Source organism: Anopheles stephensi, chromosome 3 (assembly GCF_013141755.1).
Source record: "Anopheles stephensi strain Indian chromosome 3, UCI_ANSTEP_V1.0, whole genome shotgun sequence".
Classification (NCBI taxonomy): Eukaryota; Metazoa; Arthropoda; class Insecta; order Diptera; family Culicidae; genus Anopheles; species Anopheles stephensi.
In genome coordinates this window covers 36,454,119-36,468,874 of record NC_050203.1, presented here as the reverse complement: position 1 = coordinate 36,468,874, position 14,756 = coordinate 36,454,119, and the positions used below count along the sequence as shown (strand labels likewise).

At 44.5% G+C, this 14,756-nt stretch overlaps 1 protein-coding gene across 2 annotated transcripts in view; it reads left to right on the top strand.

The window, feature by feature from the left end:
- Nucleotides 1-14,756, top strand: part of LOC118509705 — a 69,816-nt gene that overhangs the window by 41,033 nt on the left and 14,027 nt on the right. For both annotated transcript variants that reach the window (XM_036050786.1, XM_036050787.1), the window contains exons 4-5: nucleotides 688-789; nucleotides 1,067-1,175. In XM_036050786.1, coding sequence (XP_035906679.1) covers nucleotides 688-789; nucleotides 1,067-1,175 — 211 coding nt within the window. The remainder of the gene's footprint in view (nucleotides 1-687; nucleotides 790-1,066; nucleotides 1,176-14,756) is intronic.

Below are 14,756 nucleotides of genomic sequence, written 5' to 3'. Positions count from 1 at the left end.
GGTACCGTGATGCCGGGTGGGCAGACTTTCTGTGATTTGATTTTATCCGTTTTAGTCGGTAAATTTGAGATTTGACACCGGCCCTGCCGTATGAAGCACGGCATCGCTGTCGTATCAACCATCAGACCGACGATTTTAGATCAGAAAAATAAAGGCGGTGCATCGGGGAAGCTATTTCCTTCACGATAATATCGAGGCATCATTCTTCAACGGTCCATGCAGCGTCTTAGGAAAATTCTGTGGCTTGAGATCAAACATTTTCTAACAATTTTAAGACTCTTATCATTTTTGTTGCATTTAATTACAATTATTTGTTGAACAAATCACATCATCAAAATTGAACACGATTTTAAGAAGTTAGAGCCATCTCAAGATGAAAAGTATTAAAAATAAAATTATTTTATTTTGTCGATACCGCGTCAAGCCGTCATAATCAAAATATAAATAAAAAAAAAAATTTGATGAATCATTTTTTCATTGTTAACATAAAAACAAATAAAAACTTGTAAACCAAAACAAGTAAAAACATATAAAAACTCTAGATAAGTATACTTCGATCGATTCCGTTCTAACTAAGTTAAGATATTTTCATGTTTTATCCCGCCAAATGCCCAATGTGCAATGTGAGTAAACTCGGTTGTTTACTTCTTTTCATTTCCGGTTGCTGCCGCACGGACATCACCATAGGTGTCTTGGATTCGGCGAAAGGACTATCATCTGCTCACCGTTGGCTTGACGACGTACAGCAGCGATGAAAGATTTAGTGCTACCCACCTGCAAAATTCAGAGGTTCGCCAATTGCACTTGTGCCGTACTGTGTTGTTTATTGTTTCTCCTGTTTGTCGTTAGTTGTTTATTTCTCCATCACCTCAGCGGCGAAATAAACCGGAAGCCCCATTTTTCTTTTTTCCCTGTCAATCCCTATAAAGTCCCGAATCCTTGTTTTTCTTCTTTTTTGGTTGAGGTTAAGTACCATACTACACGCACTGCGTCGTGCGTATATCCCTTTTTTCATCCCGACCTATCACTAACACGTGTTTTATTGTTGTTGTTTTCGTCGACATAGGACTGGACGCTGCAGATAAAGTTCGTGCAGGATCGTGACGCCGGGCTGTACGAATGTCAGGTGTCGACACACCCACCAACGTCAATATTTTTAGAGCTGAAAGTGGTCGGTAAGTAGCATTAAATAGGGCTCCCATCGGCTCCCTGTTCCGGCGTGTGTAATCACCAGACGTAACAGTGCCATGCTGCTGCTGCTGCTGCTGCTCCGGTCGTCGGGGACACACATTTGGCGTGAGTGTGCAAATAAACGCTTCGACTGTGGCGTAACCCGTTTCAATTGGAGAACAAACGATTAAATGGCGGCCCGGGTGCGGCGGCCTAATCTTTGCGCCATTGCACAAGTCCCACTCTAATTACGGTTGCATAAGGGTGGTGTTCTAGCTGTGAACCAGTTTGCAGAATCCCCCAGCTATTATGGCACATTACACCGCAGCAGTACCGACAGGAATGCATTTAATTATTGATGCCGGGAGAGAGTATAAGGATCGTGTAAAACATCTGCTAGAGCTTACGCAACATCGATAGTACTTGCACTTCGTGATGCCGCACACGATTTTACTGTAAAACTAAAAATAGTTTTATTTACTGTTAGTATAAGCGTGCAAGCGTCCATATCACCCGGCAGCACCCGGACTCCGAGCCCCATCAATTCTAGGCTTTACTGTGTGCTTCACTCACAGCATCAAGCAGATTGCATTGCCCGTACACTGCATGTAACGTAATACCGTAATGGCCAATTTTATATGCTCTTTATTGCGCCACACGGCGTCCAGTTACGCAGTGCGAAGGAGCAAACACCGTCGCCGCACCCAAGCCAAGAAAGGTACAAATATGTCAAATATTTCTTCTGCCATTCCTTGCAGCAATCCCGCCAGTGGAGCACGCCGGCTTTTTGTGTAGGTAGACACTCCAGCACTACAGAGCACCACATCGGTTGATTACGCACCATTTTCCGGTACCTTTGGTGCGCAGCATTACGCAAGACCTTGTAGTTCTGAAGAATGTGCGTGTGTGGGAACCGCATTACCGCATGCTGGGTGTGGTATTCCCACCGAAGAATTATTGCTGACGTTTTTCATTAAATGGATTCGCAACGGATTTTGTTGCATTTGATTTAAAGGATTGATTTATTGGAAGACTCATTGCAACTGCAAAGGGAATCTCCGAAGCTCCGCAAAACAGAGAGTGGCGGTGAGAGAGTAAATCGAACTAGACGTTACAGTTCACAGTTCGCAACCGAGTGTGTAGCCAAAGTCTTCTGACAAATAATAAGCCACTCATCTCTGAAGCACATCCAATATGCTGCAGCTTGTCTAATTCATCACAACAGCTCCTCAGGGTTCGGGGTCGGCCGCGCACCCACATTGTTGGGCGTAGATTAATTCGATAAATCTGTCCCGTGGAGATTGTCGTTTCTGCTACCGAGAATAGCACCGCGGCAGCTCGGTATAGCTGGTACAGAATTTCCCTACAAAAAAAAACCCGAACCCGGACGGACTACACACCCACAATCGGTTCGTTTATCTGTGCGTCTGTGGCTTTGCTCTTCTTTCCGAGCTACAGTGTCTTGCTGTGTGTGTGTGTCTTGCTTCAATTTGCCAGATGACCATTATTTTTGTCCATTTCAGGAATTTTTTCCTTTTTTCCAAGAAACGGTTCATTTTATTTGGTTTCGTTTCCACAAGTACATGATTCGTCATCTTGATTTCTTTTCGAGAGTTTTTTTCCCCTCCATTCGACTCCTCTTTCTTCCAATATCCTGTCCCGTTGTCCGCCGACCACCAGAAGAACTAATAAAAGTACCGGGTAAAAAGGGGGACGGTGAGGCCCAAAAGTAAGTGCTCCAAGACATGCAACATCATGCGAACATCGATGTTTTCGTGTGTCCTCCGCACTTTTTGCCAGAATATCCCTTCCGGTTGCCAGTGGTGGTGGCGTTGCTGTCACGGTACGGCACAGTGACACTGTCAAACAGAGACACTGCCACCGCTCAGTTTGTTTCGAAGCTTGTTGATTTCAATTACATAACCGGCTACTTGGGGACCCCAGATTTGGAAGAGTCTGGAAGCAAGTAGTTCCCCGCGGAACTGGAAGTGAAGAATCAAATAAAACCCGCCAGACCGTACATCGTCGTAAGCCTCCGAGAGAACCTCTGACGAGCCTCGGTCGCTTCGGTTCGGCGGTGAAATGGAAATCGTGACAAAATGTCACTCCATCGCGTGTGGCGGGAACCATCCCGATCGGACCACCCGTTGTGGCGGTATTTACATTTTCCCTCCATTTATCACACATTCGATGTACACGCTCGCTCGGGTGCAGGAAATTAAATGGTTGCGTTTGAAATGTTGACGAGTCGCTGAAAAATGTTTTATTCAGGGCGCAAGCAGAAGCAGACGCTCCTTATTGCTGCCACCCGCCAGCAAGAAGTGGTGGTAGTTAATTTTCATCAAACCGGAAGCTGAAATTGTCACGCGGATGTTGATTTAGCCGTGAATGATGAAGTTTCCGGCTCACTTTTCCCGCGAGCTTTCCTCTTGCGCCTGGCAAGCACGATTCGGTCACAGTTTTCTTCGCATCCGACGGGTGGGTTCTCTCTACGCAAAAACAAAGGGGGGGCTTTAGGCCACATGAGACAGAGCAAAACGAAATTATTCTGTGCAGTTTGCGTTGCGTCAGAGGTACCTTCCTATCCAGGTGCTAAGGATCAAAAGTTTTTGCGCAACAACGCCCGTGGCACAACGGTTAGCGCAAGGCATGCCTCTGCAGGGTGGTAAGGGCTGATTTGCCTCGCAATCGGAAGACAATCGAAAACCCGATTGAAAATCCGTTTTTCCACCAAACACATTCCGCCTGCATCGGATGTTGATGTTGTCTGCATTTCTCATTAAGGGCCAGCCTCGGTTTTGGCTGGCTAGGCGGCCCCATGCAAACAATCACAAATGGGCAATCACGGCAAGTTTCCTGAACGGACTTTCCCAAGTCCGGTCACGTTTCGCCGTGGGGAGTCCGCCGGCAATATCACGGCCGCGCACGAACTCGTAATCGCTTCCCGGTCCCCGTATGCCAGTATGGTTTTGGGGAGTACTTGGCCGTAGCGTCGCAAGATTATCGTAACCGGGATTCACGGAGCCACTCAGCATCATCGTCGTCGTCGCACACTGACAGTAGACAGGAAACAGATTGTGTGTCGTTGTTGCTCCACTCGGCAAAAAAATAATAAGATTCACAGCTAAGGCCGCCACGAAAGCGCAAGAGTGAAGTTGCTTTGCGAAATTACTTTCACACAGTCCGCCAAGACTCGGCGCCATTTCGCGTTGAAATAAATAGGATCAGAAGTACTTGAACACTTGCGGCAAAATTGAAAACGAGTGCCACCACTCGCCAACAACGATTTTCTGGCAGTCCATTTACAATGGCTCAGAGTAGCCCACCAGAAACGAAACAGTAGCTCAACAGTAGCGCTTTGACTTTGTTTTGATGTTTACTCACTATACAACGTTACAGCGCCAACCCAACCCCAGCCGGCAGAATGTTCGGGATAATTCCACTTTGAATGGTTCCCGGGGATGGGACCCCTTTCCCATGGCAGCCGGTGTAGTTGCGCCTCTAAACTCTGAGCACCACTGAAGCCGAAATTAATAGCACTTTGAGAGCTTTTTCTTTCATCCCCAACTCTCTCTCTCTTTCTCTCGTTCTCGCCCCATTTTCCATGCTGCTGCTGTTGCTGCTGCCGTTGGTCCTCGCTACCGGAGGCGATTATTTGGATGCCTTTTTTTCAGTCGCTTTCGTTAGGTTCCGTACCGTACTTTCTCAGCCTTTCTGCTAGCCCCATACTTGCGTTGGTCGCTCTTGTGTGTGTGTGTGTGCGTCAGTGTGTTGGAGGTTTGGTTTGGTGGTTAGATTGATGGCACTTCATATTTGTTGTGCGAACGAGGCAAGTTTGCAAAGTTTCACCTCTTTGTAACGAGCTCATTGCAACTCCACAGCCGCTCCAACAAACCGCCTCAAAACGTGGCATTCGCAGCCGTACCATAAGAGCCCCCGTTCCGCAGCGGACGCTGAAGCTAGCGAAGTTTTTCCTGCCCTTTTTTCCGGGCAGGCTGTCCCTTTTGTGAGTATGTGCGTCAGGGGTTTTTGCTGGCGAGAGAAGGCTACATTTCCCTTCGTTAAAGTAGCAAATAAATAACGAACCTTGGGGGGGGGGGGGGGTGGATGGGTGGGTGGCTCAGGATTTTAACTACCCGGGCGTTGCTCATATGCAGCGGGGTGAGTGATGGACTTGCCGCCGGCACGAACAGGGTAAAAGTGATCCAAAACTGTCATCACGTGGCATGAATTTACTCACGGCTTCAAGTTTTCACACACTGGTTCATTTTTCAAATTTGGAAGCTCATTGTGAAGGGAGCTTTTGTGTGAGTGTGTGTGCTATCTTGTGCTTCATTCTCTCTTTCTCACTCTGTGCGTAATACCTAAGTAATACCTCTTGGTGGATATTTATGTCGCCCAACTTTCAAGCAATTCATTAACGATGTGATGTTGATGAAGGTGCAGACAAATTAAAAAGGCAAACTTTTCCATGTGCATTGATTGTACGTGAGGATGAAATCCGGCACTAAAACTACTGCCTACGCTAGATGTACTCTAGTGGGAGTTTAAAACTTTTAAAAGTAGAACGAAAATTAAGAGTGCTGTAAGAGCTGCTTGTCCAGAATTGAAGTCCGAAAACTGAGTTTCATGTAGTAATAAGTTTAAGAACCGTTTACTCTAGTTGTTCATTAGAATCCATTTTATTTAGTATTTTTACACACTATGCACCTACTGGAATGCGTTATAAAAATACTAAAACTGAATTACTCCTCCTGTTCTCACCTATTCTAAGAAGAGACTTGGTTAAGGGATTTTAAGCGACGCTGAAAGAATGAAGGAACAGTGACGACTCTAGTTGATCTCAGATGAGAATCTTCTTTACTGAAACACTGGAGACATGGAGGTATTACCTAAGGCAGACTCTAAATGCTCATTTGCGTAGCAAGTTCACCAAACGACTTAGGATAATCGGAAGAAATATCCCTTACAGACTTGTCGGAGTTTTGAAATGGCTAAAACACTCAACAGTTAGAAGAGCTTTATGGTTATGGTCGATTGATGACGAATACTAACATATTTATATTCAAGGCACATACGGAGAAAGGGATCAAAGGCGCCAAATCGGGTTCGGCGATCCTCTTCGACAAGCAGCGTCCTTGGGCGAAGCGGCCTGTTTGGGACGTATAAGTTAAACCCAGAGAGTAGCGTTGGGGAGTCGATCCGGTAGTCCAAAAGTCGCGGGACAAATAATCTCTGGACGTTGCTGTTTCGCTGGTTCAGCGACTCGATGCCCAAAAGTGCACAGCGAGCGTCGTAGTCCACTTGAACCCTCCAGAAGCTCAAAGTGAAATGGGTGAATTTGTGCTGGACGGATTCCAAGCGGGACAGAGGCCGTGCAGCAGAAAGAGCTCGGAGGCATACTCCAGCACCGATCGAACCAAGGAGCTGTAGAGCGTCTTGATGGAGATCGAGTCTGTGAGATCACGAGCAAGTTGCTTTAGTAAACCCATGAGCTGGTTGGCCTTGGTGACGACGTGATCAAGCTGTTCGTTGAAGTTCAATTTCTCATGTAGGACCCCCCGGCTATTGCGGACAATGATAGAACCATTTCATGTGTAGTCATACACTAGAGGGCAGCGCTTTCAATTTAAGACTTTCTTATGAACACTAGGATTGAAATGAACGGAGAGTAGCTTGAAAGTGGAGTTGGTCAGACCGGTCTCGGTATCATATTGCATTGCTGTTTTAATGCCTGTGTTGTAGTAAATATCCATTTATTGCATTCTTGATTAAATGTAACAGTATGGTCCGGTCTGTCGTAATGAGCTTATGCAGGTCGATCGATGTTTAACCCTTCTTCATTCATGCTACAAACGTCATACTGAAACTTTCCGTTTTTATTCGTTTGTTTAAAGAAGTTCTGTGTATCTGAGAACTCATTCACCTCTTTTACATGATAACTGGAGTTCATCTGAATTATGGAAAGAAGAACTTTTTTTTTTATTCGTAAAGAACGGCCTGGCCGTATTGCTTGGAAAAAAGAACTTACATCACGTTGATTCGTGGAGGCCATTAAAATATTAGGATATTTCGTTGGCCAATGCTTCCTGAGTAGATTAAAACTATGAGGCATGAGCTAGAGACTTTCTAGGACTTTCCTTGTATAATGCAGTATTTGTCCGCATTTTTCAAATAGCACCACTGAATGACTCTAGATGATTTTCAGGGTGTTTTCAGATGATGAACAAAGGCAGCTAGTGATAGACCGTATGTGTGGCGCAAGCATCATCCCTTTTCCACATCTCTGCGGAAAGTCAAAAATAGTTGTAAAAAATTTTCTACTACTTCATCAGCCCAAATGATGGCCTCCAAACTTCTCAAAATTATTTTATAAGGTGCGCATATGATAAACACCAACCGCACTTCCAGCAAGCCCCGCTCAATGATAACATTAACACGGGCCCAGGGAGACTTCGACACCCGCTTGTTCGAAGTGCTGCAATCGAAGGTACCTATTTTGAGTGAATCTTGTTGATAATATTATGATTTACTCTACCTGTAATTATTTTTACGATTTATTAAATGTAAAAAATGAACTAAGCCTTTTTTTGCCATTACAAATCTGTACAATACACCCCGAAAACCCTGTACAAATTTATAATAGAAAACTTGAACAAAACATTGTACCACTGCCAAAAAAAGGCCAAACGAACAGCTTTTTGCTGCTATCGTTCGTAGGGCTATCTTTTACTTTCCCTTCGCAGGGTTTAGAATGACTCATGCTAATAAAATAAACTGAGAAAATACGTTAGCCTTGAGCTGCACTTGAAAAGCCTTGGCATGCAAAACGAAATAAACGGCGGCCAATCGTACCCGTACAAAGTGAACCTTTTCCCCGAAACTAAGCTGCCGAGCCGGTCAAATCGGTCAAGTGGAGAACGGTTAAAGACACTTAATGGCTGAGTTTCCAACGATAAAAGAAATATCTCTTGTAAAACCATTTTACAATAAGGAACTTAAGTTACAAAACACTTACAATATGTTGGAAAAATAAAACCTCTCTCTGGTGGTCGAGCAAAGAAAGTGAAGCAATTTCACTGTAAAACTATTTCAAATTTACTATTTACGCAACGCTGACTCCTTCAAACCGCATTGCAGAAAAAGTATTTCCAAACTGTAAGTTGCCTACAAAATTAAACATTCAAACATAGGGCTTGTACCGACCGACCGAATTACACAACTTGCAACTGATTTATAGCTGTGAGCTGCGACATGTCTGTGCTGTTTAGCGCATCCTGACGCTTGATCCTGAGCCACATTCGGCGAACCAATTCCTTCAAGCGATGGCTGATGACATTCTTTGTTCTAAAGTATTCGTGGAATTTCTATCCAATCTTACACAACTTCCCGGACGTAACGCAACGCAACGCACCCAGGCCGGCGAGCTTCGAAACACACGCCAAACAGCTAAACTTTTGCATGTCCTCCGTTCGATCCTCCAAAACAAGTGCCAACAACAAATCTCTTAAGAATATTATCCACTCCAATTTCTGCTACACGAAAAGGACACTTTCGTGCCGTTAGCCCGGCACCCGGCTTTGGCCGAGATTGCAGAGGCGAGGGCACTACAACAAAAAAAAACTCAACTCACACAAAAATGCTCTATCTTAGCTGCTGCTGCTGGAGGTCCTGCCTGATACGACGCAACGGGACGGAAAATGTCATTTCGGTGCTGTTCAAACTTTAATATTGTAATTTGAAAAGTTCCGTCGGTTCGCTCGCACAACCGAAAAAGGACACCGGAGATTCGTCCACACCCCGTGTCCTTGTCTGAGCTTTGGCGCGGGGTTTTGTTGAGTTTGCCGGACAGTCAGAAGCTGTCGGCGGGTGAGTACTGTGATGAAATGGCACAGAAGTAATGCTTTTGAAAGTGCAGCCACAACCTGTACTTAAGGACAATGGTAGGGAAGGTGCTATTATTATGCTCCATCGTCGTCGTAATTGTCGTAAATGGCAAATTGTTTGCTCATCCAATTGCCGGCTAGCACAATTCTATTAGCCCGAAGGTCAATAAAGCGACACGGCTCATAAACCGGCGTTAAAGTCGGGGACGATTTTTGTTTTATTTTTGTGACGTGCACTTATTGAGCCTTTTAATGGAGGAAAGTGTGTTTATAGTCAACAATGTCGTGATGGAGTTTCAATTAACATCTGTTCTGTTAAAGCTTAAATTTATGCTTTAGGTATGCACCGTCGGATAATCGGCTTGCACGTCAAAGGTAACAGGAACTTAACGACAGTAAAATAGAATTTAAATAGGGATAGGTAATTAGGAATAAATTTTCTTCGAACTGAACCAGCGAGCCAGTAAATGCATAGATGTAACACTCACCTATATCACCAACAGTTTGTGATAGCATGCAATAATTACTAGAATCTATCTGACTTTATGTCCGACCCATTTATGTCAGCCCCAATTAATCTTACTGTATTTTGCTTATAAACTTGACTTACTTTTATGTATTCTACAAAATCTAGTAATTGCTTACTGAAATACGTTGTAAAGAATTATCAGCTCAGGTATGAACACGTCGTACTGTCAGGACTGTTACCAAAGTCTGACAGGTTCGACTTCAACTTGATCCAGCCAACTAGCTCCTTTAAGCCTTGTACCGAACGGGTTGCTTACTAACACGTTCTTGGTAGGACATGACTCGCGTATCTTCTTAAGTTCCTTCAATATGGGCCCAGTAGAGGCTATCTGCATCGACCGGTGTCTTTGATGATGTTCATGATGTGTGTTTGTTCGTGGTCCATGACCCTTTTTTACGTGCCTTGAGCGCCCACACTAGTTCTAGGGACCTGCCACCAAACAAAGAGAGTGAGCTCTGGAGACCTTCGTCAACAGATGTTCAGCACGCTTTCGGATTTCTGATTCCCGAATAAGTTGATGTTGAGCCCCAAGATTTTTTAACGATCGATTTTCGATCAACATTCGTCTGCACTCTCTCGCTCTCTCTCTCTCTCTCTTTTCTTGGCCTAACGACTCTTAGGTCATGCCTGCCATTTCTAGTTCTGGATCTCGATGATATTGGATGGTCAGCCCTACGGGGCAATGGCCCGGATGGGATTTGAGCCCCGGTCCTGGTGTATGAAGACTGATGCCGCTGTCGCCTCTACCTATCTTGTCTGCACTTGTTGTCTGCACTATCCTATCGTATTATACAAATGGCCAATTCTAATTTTAAATAAACAAGTGGACGTTAATACGACAATGTAAAAATTGAGGGATCTAGTTAAAATCGGAGTGGTTCGGTGGCTGAAGCGATGACGGCTCCAGTCTTCAAACGGCAGTTCCCATCAAAACCGCCTTCCCGAACGCAGAGCTTACTACTTTGCTACGGGTTTAATCAAGTCATAGAATGCCACAAATGGCAGACCGGAACCTCTCAAGGTTGTAGTACCAAGGAAGAAGAACAAGAGATCAAAATCGTGTTCCGCATATGATTCTTGGAAGAAAGATATTAAGCAGTACTCAGAAGCGTTCATATTTTTGCCTCACTTCCCGATGAGATTCCTTCGCTTTCGACCACATGTTCTGCCATACTCACCTTGCTCTGCAAAACATCCATTATGGTCCTCAATTTCCATACACTAGATTCCCAGGTATTCCGTACAGCTGCACGCTGTTCCATACCTCACTCTGGATCAATAGTATCCAAGGCCGACATGAAGTTGATAATCAGATGGTACATGGTTATCTGTGGTGCTCCCGGCATTTTCGGAAGCTGTGCCCTAGAGTGGAGTTCTGGTCGACGAAGGATTTTTCTCCAACCAAACCAGCTAAGTAGCTTCCAACGAATTTTGTTACAAAGCGACACTCATTCTGCAGAATCATATTCTGAACAGGATCCGGCAGGCCTCGAGGACCTTTACTATTACGAGACTTTTACATCACTAAAGAAGTTCCTTTTTGTTCCTTTTGGGAGTCCTTTTTGAGGCCGTCATATAAAGAGGCGTAAAAGTATATCACTCCCGAACTCATTATTTTTCTTAACAATGTTATAAAAATGTCTTTAAGTGAAACAAATGAATCATCTTTCCGATTCAAACTTATCATGACAGTAAGCTTCACCACAGTGCGCTACAACACTGTAACATTCGTCTTCGTTTCAGGACGACCAATAGCTAATAGGAAAGGCATGCGCCTTTCTATCGAGAAACCCACAAAGTAATTGTGGTTACGATGCTAACTGGTACCCGAGCTGGATACAATCGCAAAGGGAAAAGTTGCGTTCTGCTGTTTGACCATCCCTAGACCAAATAGGGAGGATTTGCAGAAAATGTTCGGGCTCTGTCTGCTTCAGGCGAATGCTGGGGCTGTCTATTCCAGTGATTCCAGTCCAGTTTTTGTCAACCGTAACCAGGGACAAACTTTCGTGGTATGGATACTTTTGTTTTCCTTTTTTTTGCTGTTGCCTTCTTTATCTACCAGAAGCTAAGAATAACAGCAATTGCTACGACAATAATCCTTGTTTGTAATGATTTCGGACAGCAAACCAGCAAAAAAAGAAAACAACAACACCAACCTCGGTAACTTTACCTCCCCAAAATGTCCGCAACATCTGCAACAACATCTGACATCGGAGGCAAAAAGGGAAGGAACGCTTCATAAACAAAAATGCGATATAAGCACATACGGAATCTCGCCTTGAGCTCAACTGCCTGCCAGCGCCACCTTCCACGTATGAAGGTATTTAACCGTAAAACGCTCCCGGCCCTCGAGCAATCACGGTAATAATTCATAGCTTTGGTTGGTAGCTGTTTTTGACTATCATTATTTACCCATTTTCTAAGCAGTTTTCTAACCCTGCCCAACATTGCCAAATAATAAGCCACTGTCAAAATTATACCTTTGCTATTTCCATTACGCTACGGCCCGCCATCATTTGCTTTGAGCCCTACTCCCCTGTGTTTTACTTTTTTTGCTTCCGTACACAATGATGACGACGGTACATTTTGTGGTTTTTTGAACAGATCTCATAGACGATAAATTTCCACACGCCACGCCAAAGCCACGGGGAACAAGTTCGGGCCAGCACCAAAAAAAAAAAGAAAATTGCCCCACAATCTCATCACGAAGACAAACGGTGCAGGGGCTCTTAATTATACCTTTAATTCTGCATTCTAATACTAATGATTACCACATTTAGGCAGCCATTTTTCCCAGGTTTTCCAAGGTTTTTCTTTCTTCAGCTCTCCCTCGGTGTGTATTCAAATAAATTTCCATTGAAAAGCTGAACTAACGCTTAAAATAACCCAGACCGCAAAATTTTGATTTTCCCCCCGTGCGCTAATGACAACGTTCGGCAGCAAGCTTCACGGAAAGCTTTCACCCAAAAGCTGCGCTGAATGTGTTTAGTTTTTCCTTTTGCGCTTGTTATTGCTGTCGGCTCGCTTTTCCTCTCATCACATTCATTAATTCTTGCTTTACATCGCACGACCAGATGAACATTTTGATGGGTGAATGGATGGAGTGGCCGTGCAAAAACAAGCGTAAACAGCATCATCACGCCGTACTGGTCAAAAAAGGTGAATAGGAAACGCAATTTGGAGCCGGTCCGGCAGTGTGGCGAAAACAATTAGCACCCACCCACACCGTTTCTGGGCCGTTGCAACTGTGAAATGAAAATAAAACAAGCGCTTAGCATAATATCGGTGGTGAAATGCGAGCTACATGCATTCAATACCCAGGCGGCCATGAATATCCAGGGCTTTTACCCCCAAAAAAAATGTCCTCCCACCAGGGGACCAAGGGACGCTCTCCCGAAAGTACGCTCCAAATCTAGTATTTTCCTGGACCCGGGGAATTGATTTCGACTGCGGGAAGAAAATAGTCCTTCAATTTATTGCCCTCCTTTTGCATCGGTAACTGTATCATAGCGCCGTGCTCGGACTCGGACCACACCGAAGTTAGGGATAGGGGGGAAAGTTAATTAACTGTACTCACTTTTTGACCCAAGGCCACCATTTTCACCGTGCTTGTGTGCTAGTTGGCACAAGATAAAACTCAATTCCAAGGTTTTATTTGGACAGTTTGACTGAAATTACCCTACAGATTCGGTGACGAGCGCACTACACTGCACTGCAAATTGCGCCCACTTTTACCCCGCCAGTTTTTAATAGCTTTTCGTTCTGTGTACGCTCGAAAGAAGAAAATGCAGCGATTTTAAAACGGAGCATACCAGAAGGGCGAAGGAAAAACAATGCGTTTCGAACCCACCTGACGGGGAATTTATGTATGCAACGAACAAAAATGAATGCAATGTATGTTTTTTTATAAATGCTTTTTTCGCTCAGCTTCCTGCTACTATTCGGTAGCGATAATCCAACACAAATTACTTTTACACATACAGAGTCGTACATTGCTACCGGGAACCGGGGAAAGCCCAGCAATGGAGAGACGTAGAGAGACGATTTTTTCGTTGTAAAATTAATGTCGCTATCGGGGAATTACAATTAAGATACAGACACATTTTTGCGTCTGTCACTCACTTCGATGAGAAAACTTGCACTCATCGGTCCACACACAGCAGTAATACGATCGGCCACCACATCTATCAACGCACCCAATTGCGTTTCTGTCCGATCCACCAGGATACGTTGACACGTTGGAATTGCCTTTTAACGGCTACTTAGCGCGCACGCAAGCGTCCCATGGCAATCAATATTGTATACGTTTGCTAGGACGTAAAAAGGATTACCAGTGCCTTTCCACGGAGCTTATCCTTAATATTTAAAGCGTGTTTTACACGCTTTTTACCGCTCCCGAGCTAATTTAGTATTCTATAAATCGCCAGAAAGTTTCACGGGAAATGTATGTCACCAGCAGCAGGACGTGTGCCTGTTATGCACCTGGATCGCTACCTGGTATGTATGTATTCTCAGATAAAAATTTATGTACTGCAATTTTGCAAAATTAAAGAAAAAGGGGAAATCCAACGTTCCCTAGCTTTCGCGTACACACGGTGCACTCGGTCGCAGATTACTGGTCCTAAAATTACGCTAAAATAAGAGCACCACCACCAGTGGAGGATGACAATGAACAGCCAGCCTCAACCTCGTGTGATAGCGTGGGGTCCGCACACACACAAAAAACTGGCCGAATAGAACGTTAAAGAATGGTGGTGGTTAGAAAATAATAGGAAATGGTTTCGTCTCGCGGTGTTCTACCGTCTCACGTGACCACCCCACTCACTGGCAAGGGCAAGTTCCAGCTGTCCCCATATCTTTTGTGTGCTGAAGTGACTCTATCCTTGTAGGGATTTTGCCTCACTCGGTTTTTTTATTTTTTTTTTGATTTGCTCCTTCTTTTGCACCATTTCAATTTCACCGTTCTACTGAGCACAATGACGTTAATGGGCCACTCATTGTTGTTGAAGCGCTGTGCTTGAATGAATGGGCCAACGCATGAATGGTTGGGCACGGTTCGGTTGGTTCGTTCGTACAGTGTTTGCGGTCAAAGTTAAGTCAAAGTCGGAGTTGATGATGCGCTGCTGATGAGTGCATATATGTGGGGTTAGCCAGCAAAACATAAATAATCC